The sequence below is a fragment of the Vombatus ursinus genome, unplaced genomic scaffold (assembly GCF_900497805.2).
Source record: "Vombatus ursinus unplaced genomic scaffold, bare-nosed wombat genome assembly UNPS02011591.1, whole genome shotgun sequence".
NCBI classification, from domain to species: domain Eukaryota; kingdom Metazoa; phylum Chordata; class Mammalia; order Diprotodontia; family Vombatidae; genus Vombatus; species Vombatus ursinus.
The window spans coordinates 4,663,854-4,683,419 of NW_020951369.1; the positions used below are offsets into that span (position 1 = coordinate 4,663,854).

General features: G+C 36.3%; 1 protein-coding gene across 1 annotated transcript in view; it reads left to right on the forward strand.

Annotated features, from left to right (window-relative positions):
* The window catches only part of TMEM131 (transmembrane protein 131), a 163,237-nt gene that overhangs the window by 24,230 nt on the left and 119,441 nt on the right, over positions 1-19,566 (forward strand). The window contains exon 4 of the mRNA XM_027856653.1: positions 15,533-15,583. Coding sequence (XP_027712454.1) covers positions 15,533-15,583 — 51 coding nt within the window. The remainder of the gene's footprint in view (positions 1-15,532; positions 15,584-19,566) is intronic.

The following is a 19,566-nucleotide window of genomic DNA, read 5'->3' on the forward strand; positions in this document are numbered from 1 at the left end:
GTCTTAGTAGATATTTAGCTTATTCTTAACTTTTAAAAAATAATTTTTAGCAACAGTCTTCTGTTTTTATATTTTCTTTTCCTCATCCCCGACCTATTGAGCTCTCCGTTGTAACAAGAATGAAAAAAGAAAAGTAATTCAGCAAAACTAACCAACCAGTCAACAGTACATCAACAGAGTCTAATAGTATATGCAGTGTTCTGCATTAGAGGTGTCACACATGCAGCCCATAGGACTCCTCAGTGCCACCTGAACGAGATTAAAATGAATTATTTAGCAAAATAAACAAAAATAAAACATAAGTAACATTACATTTTAAAACTAGGTCAGTTTGTAGTCTGCATGTATCCTTATATATGGATTCGTGGCCATTTCTTTTGAGTTTGACACTACTGTTCTTCACTGATAGCCCCCCACCTCTCCTTAGACGGTAAGGAAGTACATTTTCTTACCTCTTCTTTGGGACCACGTTTAATCATAGTTACATAGAATTCAGTTTCTTTTGTTCTTGTTTCTATTCATATCTTTGTAGTGTTTTACTCATTGGTCAATTCATTTCATCTTCCCATATTGCTCTTTTCAACTTTTTAAAGATGTCATCTTAGGATTATAGGATCCCAGAGTTGGAAAGAGCCTCAGAGATAGTCTGGTCCAACCTGTAGCATGAGTCCCCTCTACAGCATCTCTAGAATCAAAGAACTCATTATCTCTCAAGGCAACTAAAATTAAGAAGTTCCTCCTTTTATTAAATGAAAATTCTAGTTCTCTGTAGCTTCTACCCTATTGGTCCAGGTTCTTTATGCAGGGGCCAGATAGAATAAGTCTGATCACTCAGTTGTCTGTAGCTATTCTGTTCAGCAAACAATTATTAAGCATTTAATATTGTAAGTCATCCTGTTAGTTGCTGTATATAAAAGGGGAGCGGGGTGGGAAACCTGTACACTCATAAGTAAATATAAACACTGATAAGTCCTAATAACCTAAGACATCAAGAAAGACCAAGCATTCTAAAATATAGAAATGATGAAGGAGCACATTCCAGGAATGGTGGTCAGCCTGAGCAAAAGGACGGAGAGGGTGATGGAATGCTGTTTTAGAGACACTCACTAGTCCAGTTTGATAGAAATGTAGAGTGCTTAAAGGAGAAAACTGTGAAATAACTAGGAAGATGGTCTAGAGGCATACATTTCTTCAGATATTTGAAGACAGATATTATTTCATTATTTTTTCCTCTTTTCCAGGCTACAAGTTTCCCAATAATTCTAAGTTAGAATTATAAAACTAGAAAAAATAAAGAAGCTGAATCCTAGAGAAGTTATATATCTGGCACTACCTACCTAAACCAACAAAGCTATTATTAATAGGATCAAGTGTTAATATACTTATTAAAGTACTTTGTAACCATGATGCCTGATAAAATAAGCTATTCAATAAGTTATCACCTAAAGTCAGGTAGAGCTAGGACTAAAACCCAGGACTAGCACTTAGTACAGTGCATTTTAGATAAGAGAAATTGGAGACCTATTTGAGACACCAGGACCTCTTTGTTTCAGTATTTTTCTGAGTCTAGTCGGATGGGTACTTAGGATAGAAAATATCTTAATCTGTGAAGCACCTGTCACCATGGGTGTCTTCTGGCAGGTACCAGTTAAGCAGGTTACTTAACTTCTTCTAAGCTTTGGTTTTCTCATTTATAAAATGGGGATAATAATACGGACCTTTGTCAGCCTTACTTAAAATAATATACTTTGCAAATAGTAAAGTACTATATAAATGACAGTATTATTGTATTCCTCTCCTTCAGATGCTATATTGTCAGTATTACAACAATGTTTTTTTTCTGTTCTTAGCAATAAAGATAGATTCAGAATGTAGTTTGGTTTTTTTTTTAAGGCAGTTGGGGTTAAGTGACTTGCCCAAGGTCACGCAGCTAGTAAGTGTCTGAGGCCAGATTTGAACTCAGGTCCTCCTGACTCCTGGGCTGTTGCCTGTGCCACCTAACTGCCCCCAAAATGTAGTTATTTAGACTCTTCATTTGGAAAATATCTTAATGACTAATAGAATCTGCTGTCAGTTGGAGTTTTACTGAAATCGTGTTTTAAGATTTTACAAAAAGTACATAGGTTGCTTTTAAATTGGGACTTTGCAATACTATTTGGGCTCTACATTTTGAAATTTTCTATTTTAAAATTTGTTTTATATCAAATTTTTTAAAAATCTAAGGAATTTCAGCCTAAATGAAGACATTTTTCATGCATGCAAAAGTTTTACGACCTTGCACTTTTCTTAAAGGATAGGATCAACTATAGGGGGAAAAGAGTACATATTGAAAGTGAATTTAAATAAGTAGGAAATAATCCTTTGCGTCTGGCTACAGATTACATTCCTTTTATCCAGTCAACCTTCTTGCGAATGGTACCATTTTGTGTGTGTGAAGATCACAAACCCATAAACATTACTAGAACCACCACTGGAAATGCATATCTTATTGATGGATTGTCACTATTATCTTAATGTACTGAGAGAAACATTTTATTGTCTATCTGTATCACTTAAGGTGGAACAGAGAAAGCCATGAATAACCTGGAAAATCATTTGGCTTTAGAAAATAGACATGTACTCAGAAAAATAGTTCATCCTATCTTGATTCTCCTACAACTAATTTCTAATTTTGGTGGCTAGTATTGGCTAGCTTATGGTTATAAGGATGCAAATTACATAAGACACAATTTTCATACAGGATAATTCACAAAGCATATGGTCCTTTTAAAAAGAATGAAGCTTTAACTAGTTGTTCTTCAGAGTTTTTTATATGGTATGTTTTGCAACCTGTTCATACTCACATGTCCCTCTCCATTGCCCTCTGTGATGCTTATTTTAGTTCTTCAAAGGCAGTAGTGTTCCATGTGACACTGACATATATAACAACAACAATAAAATATTAGTATCGAAAATAAGGGCTTTTGCTTTCGTGGGAAACTTGTGGTCAGTAAAGGAGCTTCACAATTTCCCAAAGGCAGTCTGCTCCACTCTCATTCTTGTATTCAACTCTGGGCCCAACTTATTGTCCCTCTGTATGGTCTAGCCCCCATGTACTCTGTAGAGAAGCTCTACAGAGTAGCTACTCAAAAGTATGGTGAAATCTGGACAATAGACATTCTCCATCCACTTGGTCTTTCCTATGTGGATAGACAGACCAAACTCCTTTGAGCGATTATAGATCTCCTCCAGGAGGATCTATGGTGTTCTGGGGCTTGCTGCAATTAGCACAAAGCAATTTACAAATTAGGCCATCTTTTTACTTGGAATAGTTAAGATTTCATCCATCACAGTGGTGAATACCTCTGGTAAGCATACATATGAGAATATTATCGACTTTTCATGTCACAGATGGTTAAGTCACTGCACGGTTTTGCAGTTTTCGAGCCCATTTTCTTCTTCCTTTTAAATTCTGAGATCAACTCAATGTCTTTATGCACCATCAGTCCAAGATATATGGAGTTAGGAACTACTCTTCCAGTAACATATCACAATCTGGACATTGGACATCCTTCATCCATTTGATTTTTCTTTTTTCCTCCGTAGTTAGCTAGACTGATCACTTTTGAATGGTCATGGATCTCGTTAAAAGAATTCCATAGTGTCATGAAACTTGACCCTACCAACATGTCATCATACGTAAATAGAAGCATTTGGAAGACTTCACAGTCTTCCTTTTAAATGCTGCATGGGACACATCCACACCAATGGTAAACACCCTGGGCAAGCATATTTCTTCTTGTTTTATGCCATATTTACTTACTTGATATTAACAGTTAGAAATTGTCCAATATACTTCAATCTGCTATTGAATCTTTAAAGCCAAGTCAAGTCTTATCCACAAGCATTTACTAAGTTCTTGGTAGGTGCAAGGTGCTATGCTGAGTTCTGAGGATATAAAGAAAGCTCAGAGAACTCACAGTGAACATGCAAACAACTGTGTTTAAACAGAATATGTGCAGAATAAATTGGGGTAGTCTCAGAGGAGAAGTATTAATGTTAAAGGGAAATGGGAACAGCTTCTTGCAGAAGGGGTGGGGTTATAGTTGAGATGTGAAGGAAGCCAGGCAGTGGAGATCAGTGGGGAGAAAATTCCAGGCATGAAGGAAAGCCTGTGAAAATATATTGAGTCAGGAGATGAAGGTTCTTGTGGAAGGAATAATAAGGAAGCCAGTGTTCCTGGATCATAGATTATGTGGAAAGGAGGAAGTATAAGAAGACTAGAAAGGTAGGAAGGGATACAGATATGAAGGGCTTCAAAAGCCAAAGAGAAGATTATTTAAAGGAATATTGTATGATAGATTCAAAGACTTAGGTTGCAATCAAATACACTTAACACAAAAACTGTTGAATATATGAATTAATTTTTTATTCAGAAAGTACCTCGGGGCAGCTAGGTGGTGCAGTGGATAGAGCACCAGCCCTGGAGTCAGGAGGACCTGAATTCAAATCCGGCCTCAGTCACTTGACACTTACTAGCTATGTGACCCTGGGCAAGTAACTTAACCCCATTGCCTACCCCCCCCCCCCAAAAAAAGTACCTCAGAGGCATGATTATGAACACCAGATGTCATTGTGCTGCTGACAAGTATCGAAATGCCAATTATTCAAGCATTCCTGATGACAGGGTGCCAGATGAAATAGTTGACTAATTCTGAGATGAGTGCTGAGGATTTAAAGTGCTTTCGGCTTTGGATATTTACCAAAGAGCAAGATTTGATGGGTGGGAGTGCTAGTGACCTTCCTTTTCTTCATATCCTGCTCTGTAAGTAATGAGGGGATAGTCAACTTGTGGGGCCACAGGAAAGAAGAAACATTTAGGGGACTTCTGGGAGCCAAGATGGCAGAGTAAGCAGTAAATCACTATGACTCTTCTTTTTGACCTCTTAAAAAAAAAAACAAAACAGAAAATAGAGCCCCAGGAAAAATCCAGGAACAGCACAGCCAGCAGAAAGATGGAGTGGAGCAGTCTTTTAGCTCAAGAAATTTGGAGGATCAGCAAGAAAGGTCCCTTTCACTAAGGTAAAAGGGGAATACATTCCAGGACAGGAAGCCAGCAGCAAGCCCCACCTCAACGCACCAACAGGAGATTCTGAGCCCCAGGGTAGTGGAGCAGGCAAACACCAACACCAGGACCTCCCACGTACCTTAGCATAGCCAGGAGAACCTGCAGACTCCAGCTTGGAGAACCTCCACTTGCTCTGGAGCAGCCCCAGGCAGGCAAGTGTCCTTCAGCAGCAGGTCTCCGAGATTTTCAGTGCAGTGCTAGGTGGGTAGGCATCCTCCAGTGGCCAGACCTCCACGTGCTTTAGCGCAGCCTGGAGTGGGCATGCATCCTTCAGTAGCTGAACCTCCCTGTGCTTCAGCGCAGCCCTGGGGAAATACAGAAAAACCACACCTGGCCTCAGCACACGCCAGACACCACCACCACCAGCTGCCAGCATCTGAGGTCCCAGCATGCAAAGCCAGTGACCGGGCCCCTGACCCGGAGCATAATAAGCTTGGGACAGTGCCCTCTGTATTCCAGCAGGAGAGCTCAACTTTAAAAGCCAGGAAATAGGCAAACATCACGAGCAAGAATCAGAAAGAACACTGTCCACAGAGAATTATTACGGTGACAGGGAATATTAAAACACAAACTCAGAAGAGGACAACATTGTCAATATACCTACATCTGAAACCTCAAAGGGAAATATGAATTGGGCCCAAGCCCAGAAAGCCTTCTTGGAAGAGCTCACGAAGGATTTTAAAAGTCAAGTAAAAGAAGTAGAAGAAAAATTGGGGGAAAAAAATGAGAAGTATGAAAGAGAGACTCAACAGCTTGGAAAAGGAAGGACAAAAATTGACTGAAGAGAAGGACTCCTTAAAAAAGCAGAATTGGCTGAATGGAAAGGGAGGTACCAAAATTGAGAACTCCTTAAAAAGTAGAATTGGACAAATGGAAAAGGAGGTACAAAAATCCACTGAAGAGAAGAACACCTTAAAAAGCAGAATTGGCCAAAGGGGAAGGGAGGTACAAAAATTCACTGAGGAGAACTTCTTAAAAAGTAGAATTAGCCAAATGAAAAGGAGGTACAAAAGCTAACTGAAGAAAACAATTAGTTAAAAATTAGAATTGGGCAAGTAGAAGCTAATGACTTTATGAGACATCAAGAATCAGTTAAACAAAATCAAAAGAAGAAAAGAAGAAAATGTAAAATACCTCATTGGAAAAATAACTAACCTAGAAAATAGATCCAGGAGAGATAATTTAAGAATTATCTGTCTACATGAAAGCCGTGATCAAATAAAGGAGCTGGACAGCATCTTTCAAGAAATTATCAAGGAAAACTGCCCTGATATCCTAGAACCAGAGGGTAAAATAGTTGTTGAAAGAATCTACTGATCACCTCCTAAAAGATATCCCAAAATGAAAATTCCAAGGAATATTGTAGTCACATTTCAGAATTATCAGATCAAGGAGAAAATACTGCAAGCAAGGATCAATTACCCAGCAAAATTGAGCATAATCTTTCAGTGGAGGAGATGAACATTCAGTAAAATAGGGTACTTCCAAACCTTCCTGATGAAAAGACCTGAGCTCAACAGAAAATTTGATCTTCAAATATAAGAATTGAGAGGCATAAAAAGGTGAACAGGAAAGAAAAAAAAATGTTCTTCAATAAGGGTAAAATGTTTACATCTCTACATGGGAAGATGATACTTGTAACTCTTGAGAACTGTATTTTCATTAGGGCAGTTAGAAGGGATATACATAGACAGGGGGTGTAGGTGTAAGTTGGACTTGATGATAAAAAAAGTTAAGGGGTGAAAAAAAGGATTGTACTGGAAGAAGAGGAAAGGAAGAACAGAAAAGGGTAAATTACTTCACATTAAGAGGTGCAAAGACCTATTATAGTAGAGGGAAAGAAGGGAGGGAGGTGAACATTGTTTGAACCTTACTCTTATCAGATTTGGCTCAAAGAGGGAATAACACACACTCAGGGGTATAGAAATCTATCTTGCCCTATAGGAAGTTGGAGGGGAAAGGGGATAAAAGGGAGGAGATGGATAGAAGTGAGGGAAGAAGTAGCAAGGGAAAGAGGAAAGAAAGGGAGGGAGGCTGATAGAAGGGAGGGCAGATTGAGGGAGGTAGTGGTCAGAAGCAAAACACTTGTGAGGAAGGAGAGGGAAAAAGGAGAGAAAAAAGCATAAACGGGGGGAAGTAGGTTGGAGAGAAAGATACAGTAATCATAACTGAATGGGATGAACTCTCCCATAAAACGGAAGAGGATAACAGAAAGGATTAAAAACCATAATCCTGAAATATGTTGTTTACAAGAAACACATTTGAAGCGGAGAGATAAAAACAGAAAAGGTAAAAGGCTGGAGCACAATGTATTATTCTTCATCTGAAGTAAAAAAAGCAAGGGTATCAATTCTGATCTCAGACAAAGCAAAAGCAAAAATCGATCTAATTAGAAGAGATAAGGAAGGAAACTTCATCCTGCTAAAAGGTACCATAGACAATGAAGTAATTCTAAACATATATGCAAGTGGTACAGCATCCAAATTCTTAGAGGAAAAGTTAAGTGATTTACAGAAAGAAATAGACAGCAAAACTAGTGGGGGACCTCAACCTCCCCCTCTCAGAACTAGATAAATCTAACCACAAAATAAACAAGAAAGAAGTTAAGGAGGTGAATAGAATTTTAGAAAAGTTAGATATGGTAGACTTCTGGAAAAAATTGAATGGGAATAGAAAGGAATATTCTTTTTTCTCAATGGTACATGGCACCTACACAAAAATTGACCATGTATTAGGACATAAAAACCTCACAATCCAATGTAGAAAAGCAGAAATATTAAATAGATCCTTTTCAGATCACAATGCAATCAAGAATAAGAACAAATTAAAAATCCCCAATTAAATACCAAATTTGAAATTCTGAAAATCAAAGGAGAGATTAATAAAATTGAAATTTAGAAAACTATTGAAGTAATAAATAAAACTAAGCTGATTTTATGGGAAAAAACAATAAAATAGATAAACTTTTGGTTAATTTGATTTTAAAAAAAAAGAAAAAAACCAAATTAACAGTATCAAAAATAAAAAGGATGAATTCACCACCAGTGAAGAGGAAATTAAAATAATAATTAGGAGCTATTTTGCCCAACTGTATACCAATAAATTTGACAATTTTAGTGAAATGGATGAATACTTACAAAAACATCAATTGCCCACATTAACAGAAGAGGAAATAAAATACTTAACACCACTTCAGAAAAAGAAATTGAACTAGCCATCCATGAACTCCCTAAGAAAAAATCTTCAGGGCCAGGTGGATTCACAAGTGAATTATCCCAAACATTTAAAAAACAATTAATTCCAATACTATATAAACTATTTGGAAAAAAATAGGTGGAGTCCTCCTAAAATCTTTCCATGATACCAATATGGTGCTGATACCTAAACCTGGAAGAGAAACAGAGAAAGAAAATTATAGACCAATTTCCCTAATGAATATAGATGCAAAAATTTTAAATAAAATATTAGCAAAGAGATTACAATAACTTATCACAAGAATAATACACTAAGACCAGGTGGGATTTATGACAGGAATGCAGGGCTGGTTCAATATTAGCAAAACTATCAGCATAATTGACCATATCGATCACAAAATTCACAGAAATCATATGATTATCTCAGTAGATGCAGAAAAAGCTTTTCACAAAATACAGCACCCATTCCTGTTAAAAACACTAGAAAGCATAAGAATAAATACAGTTTTCTTTAAAATAATAAGCATCTATCTAAAACCATCAGTAAGCATTATGTGTAATGGGTATAAGCTAGAAGCATCTCCAGTAAGATCAAGGGTGAAACAAGGATGCCCATTATCACCAGTGTTATTCAATATTGTACTAGAAATGTTAGCTTTAGCAGTAAGAGAAGAAAAAGAAATTGAAGGAATTAGAATAGGCAGTGAAGAAACAAAGCTAGCACTCTGCAAATGATATGATGATATACCTAGAGAATCAAGTAAAAAACTACTTGAAATAATAAACAACTTTAGCAAAGTTGCAGGATATAAAATAAACCCACATAAATAATCAGCATTTCTATATATTACTAACAAAGCCCAGCAACAAGAGATAAAAAGAGAAATTCCATTTAAAGTAACAGTAGATAACATAAAATACTTGCCAAGACAAACCCAGGAACTATATGAACACAATTATAAACACTTTTCACAGAAATAAAGTCATATCTAAATAACTGGAAAATTATCAGTTGTTCATGGGTAGACCAAGCTAATTTAATAAAAATGACAATTCTACCTAAACTAATTTTTTTTATTTAGTGCCATATCAATCAGATACCAAAAATAATTTTATAGAGCTAGAAAAAATAATAAAATTCATCTGGAAGGACAAAAGGTCTGGAATATCAAGGGAAATAATGAAAACAAATGGAAAGGAAGGTAGCCTAGCCTTACTAGATCCAAAACTGTATTATAAAGCATCAGCCATCAAAACTACTTGGTACTGGCTAAGAAAAAGAGTGGTGGATCAGTGGAATATGTTAGGCACACAAGACACAACAGTCAATGACTATATTAATCTACTGTTTGGTAAACCCAAAGACTCCAGCTTCTGGGATAAGAACTCATTATTTAACAAAAACTGCTGGGAGTACTGGAAAATAGTATGGCAGGCACTAGGCATAAATAAACATTTTACACTATATACCAAGATAAGGTCAAAATGAGTACATTATTTAGACATAAAGGATGAGACTATAAGCAAATTAGGAGAGCAAGGAATACTTTAACCTGTCAGGTCTGTGGAGAAAGGAAGAATTTATGACCAAACAAGAGATAAAGAACATTGTGAAATACAAAATGGATAATTTTGATTACATTAAATTAAAAAGTTTTTGCACAAATTAAACCAATGAAACCAAGATTAGAAAGGAAGCAGAAAGCTAGAAAACAATTTTTACAGCCAGTGTCTCTGATTAAGACCTCATTTCTAAAATATATAGAGAACTGAGTCAAATTTAAAAGATTCATGTTATTCACCAATTGATAAATGGTCAAAGGATATAAGCAGGCAATTTTCAGAGGAAGAAATTAAAGATATCTATCATATGAAAAAATGCTCTAAGTTCCTATTATCTAGAGAAATGCAAATCAGAACAACTCTGAGGTATTACATCACACCTATCAGATTGGCTAACAGGAAAATGATAAATGTTGGAGAAGATGTGGGGAAACTGGCACACTAATGCATTGTTGGTGGAGTTGTGAACTGATCCAACCATTCTGGAGAGCAATTTGGAACTATATCCAAAGAGCTATAAAACTGTGCATACACTTTGACCCAGCAATACCACTTCTAGTTCTGTATTCCAAAGAGATCATAAAAATGGAAATAGGACCCTCATGTACAAAAATATTTATGGTAGCTCTTTTTGTGGTGGCCAAGAATTGGAAATTGAGAGAGTGCCCATCAATTGGGGAATGGCTGAGGTATATAAATGTAAGGGAATACTATTGTTCCATAAGAAATGATGAGCAGGGGGGACTTGTCTTTTATTTTATGCATTTGAAACCTTTCTGATGGTTTCAGAGCAGAGATCTGTAGGTTTCATCACATTGCCAAAATGATCCATGAGTTACACTGATTTGATTAATTACATCTCTATTTTAATGATTCTCCAATCTACCTGTCCTGCCCCAAACTTTCTACTGATCTCAAATATCATATCTTCAGCTGTTTTTCAGACATCTCTAACTAGATATTCTATATTTAGTTGTTTCATTCATGTCCAACTCTTTGTGACCCTATTTGGAGTTTTCTTGGCTAAGATACTAGAATAGTTTGCCATTTCCTTCTCCGGCTCATTTTATAGTTGAGGAAACTGAGACAAACAGGAGTAAGTGACTTTCCCAGGATCACACAGCTAGTAAGTGTCTTGAACTCAGGAAGATGTCTTCCTAACTCCAGAGCCAGCATTCTATCCATTGTGCCTCCCAGCAGCCCTTCCCCTTTCGTACTTTCCCTATTACTGTGGAGGGCTATCCTCCCGGTCCTTCAGGCTCACAATCCTGAATTCTTCACTCTCACCCCCCATATCTAAGCTGTTGCCAAGACCTGTTGATTTCATCTTTGCAGCGTATCTCCTGTACTTCCCCTTCTCTCCTCTGACATTGCCACCACTGCATTGCAGGCCTTCTATCACTTTACATTTGGATTATTACAGTAGCCTGCTGGTGAGTTTGCCTGTTTTAAGTCTGTCCCCACTCCAATCCATCAACTCAACCACTGAAGTGATTTTTCTTAATATGCAGGTCCAAACATAAAACATCCTCTACCTAACCTCCTTGCACCACCCCCTTCCCCACCCCCACCCTGACTCCAGTGTCTTCACATTTTCTCTGGGATCAAATACAAAATGCTGTGTTTGGGCATTCAAAGCTCTTCATAAGCTAGCCCCTTCTACCTTTCCAGCTTACTTACACCTTAGTCCTCAACACATACTTTTCAATCTATTTACACTGGCCTCCTGGCTGTTCCATGAACAAGATACTGCATCTCTAAGCTGTGGGCATTTTCTCTGACTTATCTCCCATGCCTGGAACTCTCTCCCTCCTCCAGTCTGACCACTCACCTCCCTAGCTTTCTTTAAGTCCTAACTAAAATCCCATCTTCTACAGGACATATTCACCAGCCCCTCTTAATTCCAGTGTCTTCCCTCTGTTATTCCCTATTTATCCTGGAAATATCTTGCTTTGTCTATATTTGTTCACATCTTGTCATTCCCCCACCCCCCATTAGATTATAAGCTTCTTTAGGGCAGGGACTCTTTTACCTCTTTGTATGTCCTTCACTTAGCACAGTGCTTGGCACATATAGGTGCTTAATAATATTGATAGATAATGGAGTCTCTGGTTCACAAGGTATCAACATTTTAGTCATTCTATTTCCATTATTCCATATTGCTTTCTAAAATAGTTGGACCATTTCACAGCTCCACCAATAATGTATTGGTATATTTATCATTCTACAAACCCTCGAAAATTGACTTGCTCTTTTTTGTCATTTTTGCCAATTTTGTAGGTTGGTAGGTGAAAACTGTGTTGTTTTGATTTACATTTTTCTTATTATTCTTAATTTTGAGCATAGCTGTCAAACGTGAGACATAGAATTTCCAAGTGAGGTGGGAGCCAAAATAAAAGATAATCAAGAAGTGTTTATGAAAATAAATAAAAATATAGTAAAACAAATAATGTTAATTTGTGGTTTTCTAAGTCAATACACAGCCCCAGTGCTCCCTTTCTATTTGAATTTGATATCACTGATTTACAACATTCTTTCATGTGTTTGTGAATACTTTGCAGTTTTTGTATTGGGAACTATTTATTCATATCTTTTAGGAAATGGCTTTTAGTGGCACAGTGGATAGAACACTGGGTGTGGAATCAGTGTGATCTGAGTTCAAATCCAGCCTCAGAACTTACTGTATGATCCTGGGCAAGTCATTTAACGGCTGTTGCCTCAGTTTCTTTATCTGTAAAATGGGAATAATAACACCATATACCTCCCAGGGTTGTTGTGAAGAACAAATGAGATTAAAATTGTAAAGGGCTTAGCACATGGTAAGTGCTATATGAATATTTGCTACTATTATTATTATTCATATTATATATGTGTATATATTACATATGTATATGCAGTATGTACATATGTATAAGTAGTGTATAATAGATACATACCCATGCATATATAATATGTCCACATATATTCGTGTGTAATATTTGTGTGTAAATGCATATATGATTTTATATATATATATGAATTTAATAAAAAAATATGTTACAGAGATTTTTTATTCTATTCCACCACTTGTCCTTGGTGCATTTACTTTGTGTGTGCAGACCCTTTTCAGTTTCATGTAATCAAAGTTTACTGTTTTATTTTTTGTTATTTCCTCTCTCATTTGGCTAAGAGTACATTCCCTACTCAGAGTTGTGAGAAGCATGTGGTCTGCTTCTTTGCTAATTTTTTTAATAGTATGATCTTTAGTTGTTACAGTTGTAAATCCATAATACATTAGAATGTATTATGGAGTATAAGGTGTTAGTCTAAGCCTAATTTTTGCAACACTACTTTCCATTTTTTCCAGCTGTTTTTGGAGGTAATTTATGTTTTCTACTTTATCAAACACTGGGTTATTGAGTTCCATCCTTTCTATTCTCCTTTCTCTAGTCTATCCCATTGGTCTTTCTGTTTTTAGTGAATATTAGATGGTTTTGATGACTACTGCTTTATACTATAGTTACTGGTCAGGAAGTGCTTATTTCCTCTTAATCCCTATTTCTTTTTTTTTTTTTTGGTGAGGCAATTGGGGTTAAATGACTTGCCCCAGGTCACACAGCTAGTACATGTCAAGTGTTTGGTCTGAGGTCGGATTTGAACTCAGGTCCTCCTGACTTCAGGGCCGGTGCTTTATCCACTGCGCCACCTAGCTGCTTCTAAAATAGTTTTTTGTTTTGTTTTGTTTGGCAGTCGGGGTTAAGTGACTTGCCTAAGGTCACACAGCTGGTATGTGTCAAGTGTTTGGTCTGAGGCCAGATTTGAACTCAGGTCCTCCTGACTTCAGGGCCGGTGCTCTATCCACTGCGCCACCTAGCTGTCCCCGATCCCTATTTCTTTTTATCGTTTCTCTTGATAGCCTACAGTTTTGTTTTTTCCAAATGAATTTTATAATTATTTTCTTAAGTTCTATAAAGTAATCCCTTAGTGATTTGATTGGTAAAGTATTAAAAGTGTAAATTAATTTTGGTAGTGTTATCATTTTTATTATATTGGCACGGTCTAGTCATGAGCACTGAATATTCCTCCAGATCTTTAGGTTGTTCTTTATTTCTTTAAGGATCACTTTGTAATTGACTCTGTATAAGTCTTTTGTGTTCTTTGATAGGTCAGTCCCCAGATACTTGATGAATTTTTGACATTTGGAATGGGATTTCCTTTTGTATTGTTCCTTCTTGTGTTTAGTTATTGTATAGGAATGCTATTGAATTTTTTTTTTTCTTTTTGGTGAGGCAGTAGGGGTTAAGTGACTTGCCCTGGGTCACACAGCTAGTAAGTGTCAAGTGTCTGAGGCCAGATTTGAACTTAGGTCCTCCTGACTCCAAGGCTGGAGCTCTATCTAATGTGCCACTTAGCTGCCCCCTACTGCTGCTGATTTTTGAGGATTGATTTTGTAGCATGTAACTTTGCTAAAGCTTTTATCTCAATTAGTATTTGTGCTGATTCTCTAGAATTTTCTAATTATAACACTGTTATCATCAGCAAATAGGGTTAATTTTATCTCCTTTTTAACCAGTCATTATGCTTTTAATTTCTTTTTCTTATCTTACTGCTGTTGTTAGAATTTCCAGAATTATATCAAATAATAGTGGAGAGAATGGACATACTTGCTTCACTCTCATACTTGTTGATAGAAGTTCTAGTGTATTCCCATTACATATCTTGATTGCTTTTGGTTTTAGATGGATGCTTTTTGTGATACTAAAAAAGATCCCTCTATGTCTATGCTTTGTATGGTTCTATTATAAAAGAGTGCTCTACTTTGTCAAAGGTTTTTTCTTTATCATTTGAGGTAATAATGTGGTTTTGGACCTTTTGGTTTTTATGTTGATTGCTTTCCTGATATATTTGTTTTTAATCTTACTTAGTCATAATGAATGACATTATGGATAAATTGCTGTAATCTGATAGGTTTTTGTTTAAATTTTTTGAGTCAATGTTCTTTAATGAAATTGGCCTATAGTTTTCTTTCTGTGTGGTTGGGTTTTTTTTTTTTTTTATCTTGCCATAGTTTAGGTATTAGGACTATGTTCATCTCCTAAAAGTATTCGTATAGGGAGCCTTCTTAATTTTTGAGAATATTTGTGAAGTATAGGTACCAACTATTCTCTAAAAGTTTGATAGAATTCTTCTGTGAATCCATCACAACCAGGAGGTTTTTTTTGCTTTGTTAGTTCTTTTACAGCTAAATCTATTTCTTTTTCTTTTTTAGATTAGGTTATTTAGAATCTTATCTGATTTTCTAATAGTTTGAGATTTCATATTTTTGAACATATACTTCTAGTTCTGTTGTATTCTTAGTTTTGTTAGAACATGACTTCATATGATATATTCTAATTATTTTTCTTTATTTTTGATGTTTGATTCACCTTGTTCATTTGTTATTTTATGATTTGGTTTTCTGTCCTCTTTTTAATCAGATTAGCAAAGTGTTTATTAATTTTATTAGTCTTTTCAAGGAACTAGCTTTTAGTTGTACTTATAATTTCTGTGGTTTGTTTCCAACTTCTCTATTTCTCCTTTAATTTTATCATCTCATGCTATTGTTTATTTGCTGGATTTCTGATTTTTTTAAATGCTTATTCAGTTCATTAATCTGCTCTTTTTCTATTTTGTTAATATATATTTGTAGGGATATGATTTTTCCCCTGAGGACTTCTTTAGCTGCATCCCAGAAATTTTGGTATGTTTTTTAATCTTTGTCATTTTCTTTCACATAGTTTTTAATTGTTTCTGTGACATTCTTTGACTTGCTTATTATTTAGAATTTCATTGTTAAGTCTCCATTTGAGTCTATGGGTTTTTGTTTCTGGACCCCAAACCAGTGACTGCTTTTATTGTGTTATTGTCTGTAAAGGATGTATTTGCTATTATTGTCTTTTTACATTTGTTTGCAGTATCTCTGTGTCCTAATACCTGAACAGTTTTTGTAAAAGTTAGGTGTGGTGATGAGAATCATATATATTATTTTGGGGTCCCATTTAAAGATGCCATAAGTCCTTTAAGTCTAGTTTCTCCAGGAATTTTTTCTATTCTATATTTTCCCTTTTGTTTATCTTCCTATTAGACTTAGGCAAAAGCTGCGAGGAGGATATTGACGTCTCCTATCGCTACTATGTTACTGTCTCTTTCTTCTTGAAGCTCAGTTAATATTTTCTTTGTGAATTTGGAGTGTGTAAATTTGTTACTGATATTGGCTTGTGACTTATAGTTCCTTTCAGCATAATATAGTTTCCTTGTTTATCCTTTTTCATTTTTGAAATAATTTTTGTTTTTGCTTTGTCAGATTGCGTGATTGCACGTCCTGCTTTTTTAGATTCATTAGAAATATAATAAATTGTTTCCATCCCTTCAATATAATTTTGCAAACATATTAGGTTTTAAAATAGGTTTCTTATAAACATCAAATTATAGAGTTTTAGTGAGACTTAATTTTGAAGATTCCAGTTTTTCTATTCTGCCCATCATTTTTACTGTGCAGGTCGTAAATTCTTCTCTCATAATTTTCATTTGTCTTTTGAACCACTCAAGAACAGTGCTATGGTTCCATGTTCTCCTCACGTTCCACAGAGTCCTCCTCATGTCCTCATCATGTGTTGGATCATTTTCTTTTGTTTTGCAGTATTTATTCATAGATATCTGAACTTGTTTAATAGATCTAGAAATCGTATTTCCTTCTTTTGTTAATGTTTTCACTTTTGATTTATCTGCTAATGTTCACGGTCTGTGAGTTTCTTCTTCCTGACATCTTTGGTAATTTCAGGTTGTTGGGGTTTTTTCCCTGCCTTATTTTCCCCTATTACTCACTTTTAGATTCCCTCCCGGATGTGGTGGTGGCTGGATCTCAAAGGTCTTAACCTCTTGGTATGCTGCATAATTCACAATTCACCAGTCTAGGTCTCTTCTTGAATGACTTTTGCATGGAGACAGAGCTTACCTCAGCTGGATTCTTGGCTCTTTCTCTCAGGCTTGGTGAAGTGTTGCACAGCTTCTCATACCCATGTCCTGTCCTCTCTGTTCCTCAGTTCTCTGGCCTGGCACTGGAAGTTTAGAGAGCTTTCACACTGGTGCAATGGAGTTGATTTCTGTAGTTTGCATCTCTGAGATTCTGTGAGGAGAGACATGGGGGGGGGGGTGGGTATTGGGATTGAACTCTGTTTTGAGACCAAACACATGTCCTGCCCTTCTCCCTCTATTCTGCTACAGAGATCTTTTCCAGCACAGAACACTGCTGGTGTGGCACTGTTTGTTTGTCATGCCATGAAGAGACTTCTGTAGCCTAGAATCCTGGGTCTCCATGACGCTGGCAAGAGGGAGGGGAAAGCAGGATGTGAGGTTTGGTTTTGTTACAGGTCTATGTATAGAGTCCTCGTGTTTTGTTGCACTGCCAGTGTGTCAGGTTTTTGTGTCCGCGAGTGTAACCTTGCCTTGGCGGAAGCAGGGAGCCAAGTCAGTTCAGGGTAGATTTTATTTCATGGTTTTTGGTTGTTTCATTTTTAACCTTCTTTTTGATTCCAGCAGTTGTAGACCAGAGGTGTCAAATACTCAGCCCACAATTCTCCTAAGTGAGGCCAAACCAGATTAAAATTTAATTGGGAAATATTTAACAAAATAAGTAAAAATACATTAAAACATAGATAATATCTCATTTTAAAAATTAAGTTAACATGTGACCTGCAAGTATACTTATATACAGTTTAGTGGTCCTTGTTTCTACTTGAGTTTGACACCATCATCCTAGACCATGGATTTCTTTATCTTTGGCAAATAATTTCTATTTTGGAGATATTTGAGTAGTCATGGGAATCAGAGAAAACATCTAGTTCTCATCTTGTTGGTCATGTAATTAGAAGGTCTATCAATGATTTTTTAATTGCCAAATCCAATGGCCTTTTCGTAATTCTTATCCATTTTTACCTTTCTTTAACATTTTACACTGTCAGCCCCTTCATCTTGGATGCCTTCTCTCTGGGTTTTCAAAACATTATTCTTTCCAAAGACTTCCTGCCTATCTGACAGATTTTCAGTTTCCAGTGTCATATGATCACTCATGACGTCTGTATATGTATGGATTTACCCCGGGACACTGTCCTGGGCCTTCTTCTCTCCACCTTGTATCTTGGTGAGCTCGTAGACTTCAGTAGTGGACAGGTGACTTCCAAACTTAAATACCTAGCTCTCATATTTGCTTAGTTCTATTACTTCTTCACCAACTGCCTGTTGGACCTCCCCACCTGAATGCTGCGTAGTCATTCCAAACTCAGCATGTACAAAATTGAACTCATCATCCTTCCCCCTAAATCTACCTCTCTTCCTACACGGAAAAAAACACATGGTAGTTAATGAGAGAAAATTTAATGCAGTCTAAGTATTAAAAAAACTAATGGAGTCAATCAGTTTTCTTGAAGTTTAAAAAGAACATGCTTTCCACTAATTATCTATGACCATAAATAAATAAATATCTACTTCTGTTAGATTTGTGTTTTTAAAGTCATCATCAAGCTGAAATTTTAATTGTTCCATACTATTTTGGTATAACAATTGAAGAAAGCTATCAACTCAGACTGTATTGTGAAAAGATCCAATCTCATTGACTTATTTTGTAAAAATATTGCATCATAGTTTGCATAAAATTACTATTTTCTAAATCTTGGTAATCCTAGGGAATACTATTCTTTACCTGTACATACCCTTTATTATTTAGTTACATACTTATTTCATAAATCATTTTTAATCTTTCTGATAATTTTAGGAATACAGAAATAGTGAATGAGCAACATGAACAAAGCCATGGAGTCACAAAAGCACAGAGTATGTAAGGGGGACAATGGGTAATACAACTTGGCCAGAGTAGAGCATTAAATGGAGGAAAGATGGAAGATGTATAATGTGATTCCAGTCTGGAATCTCTCTTAACTTTTCAGATTGTTGCACATTAGTCCCTATTTCATCTACTCTACTTTCCAATTAAACTAACCCACTTGCTCTTCCCTGAGCTCTGTATTCCATCTCAAGTCTACATGCTTTTGTACAGGTTGTCACCCACACTAGTGGTGCAATATAAATTCAGTTCAACCAACCTTTGCTAAGCACGTGCTTTGTGCAAGGCACTATGCTAGGTATTGAGAATACCAAGAAAAAAATGAAATAAGACCTGCTCTTAAGGAGCTTATATTCTTCAGGAAAACTACATGAAGACATTCAAATATGATACAAGGTAGAGAATAACGTGGGCAGTGGCAAGATTGGAAAAAGGGTTCTAGGAATATTTGAGGAAGGTGAAAGCGTTAGCAACTATGACCATCTGGGAACATTTCACAGAGGAGATGGTGCCTAAGCTGAATCACCAAGGAAGATAAGACTTCTGAAAGGTGAAGATAAGGAAAGAGAACATTTTAATGAGAGGGGACAACCTGCACATAGGAAAGATACGGCACATTGAGTTTAGGGGGGAAAAAGTAAGTAATTCAATTTGGTTAAAATATAAAGTCCATCAGTAATCATCAGAATGATTTGGTAAATGTTCTTCTTTTCTTTTTTTTTCTTTTCTTTTCTTTTTTTTTTTGGCTAGGCAATGAGGCTAAGTGACTTGCCCAGGGTCACACAGCTAGTGAGTGTTATGTGTCTGAGGCCGGATTTGAACTCAGGTCCTCCTGACTCCAGGGC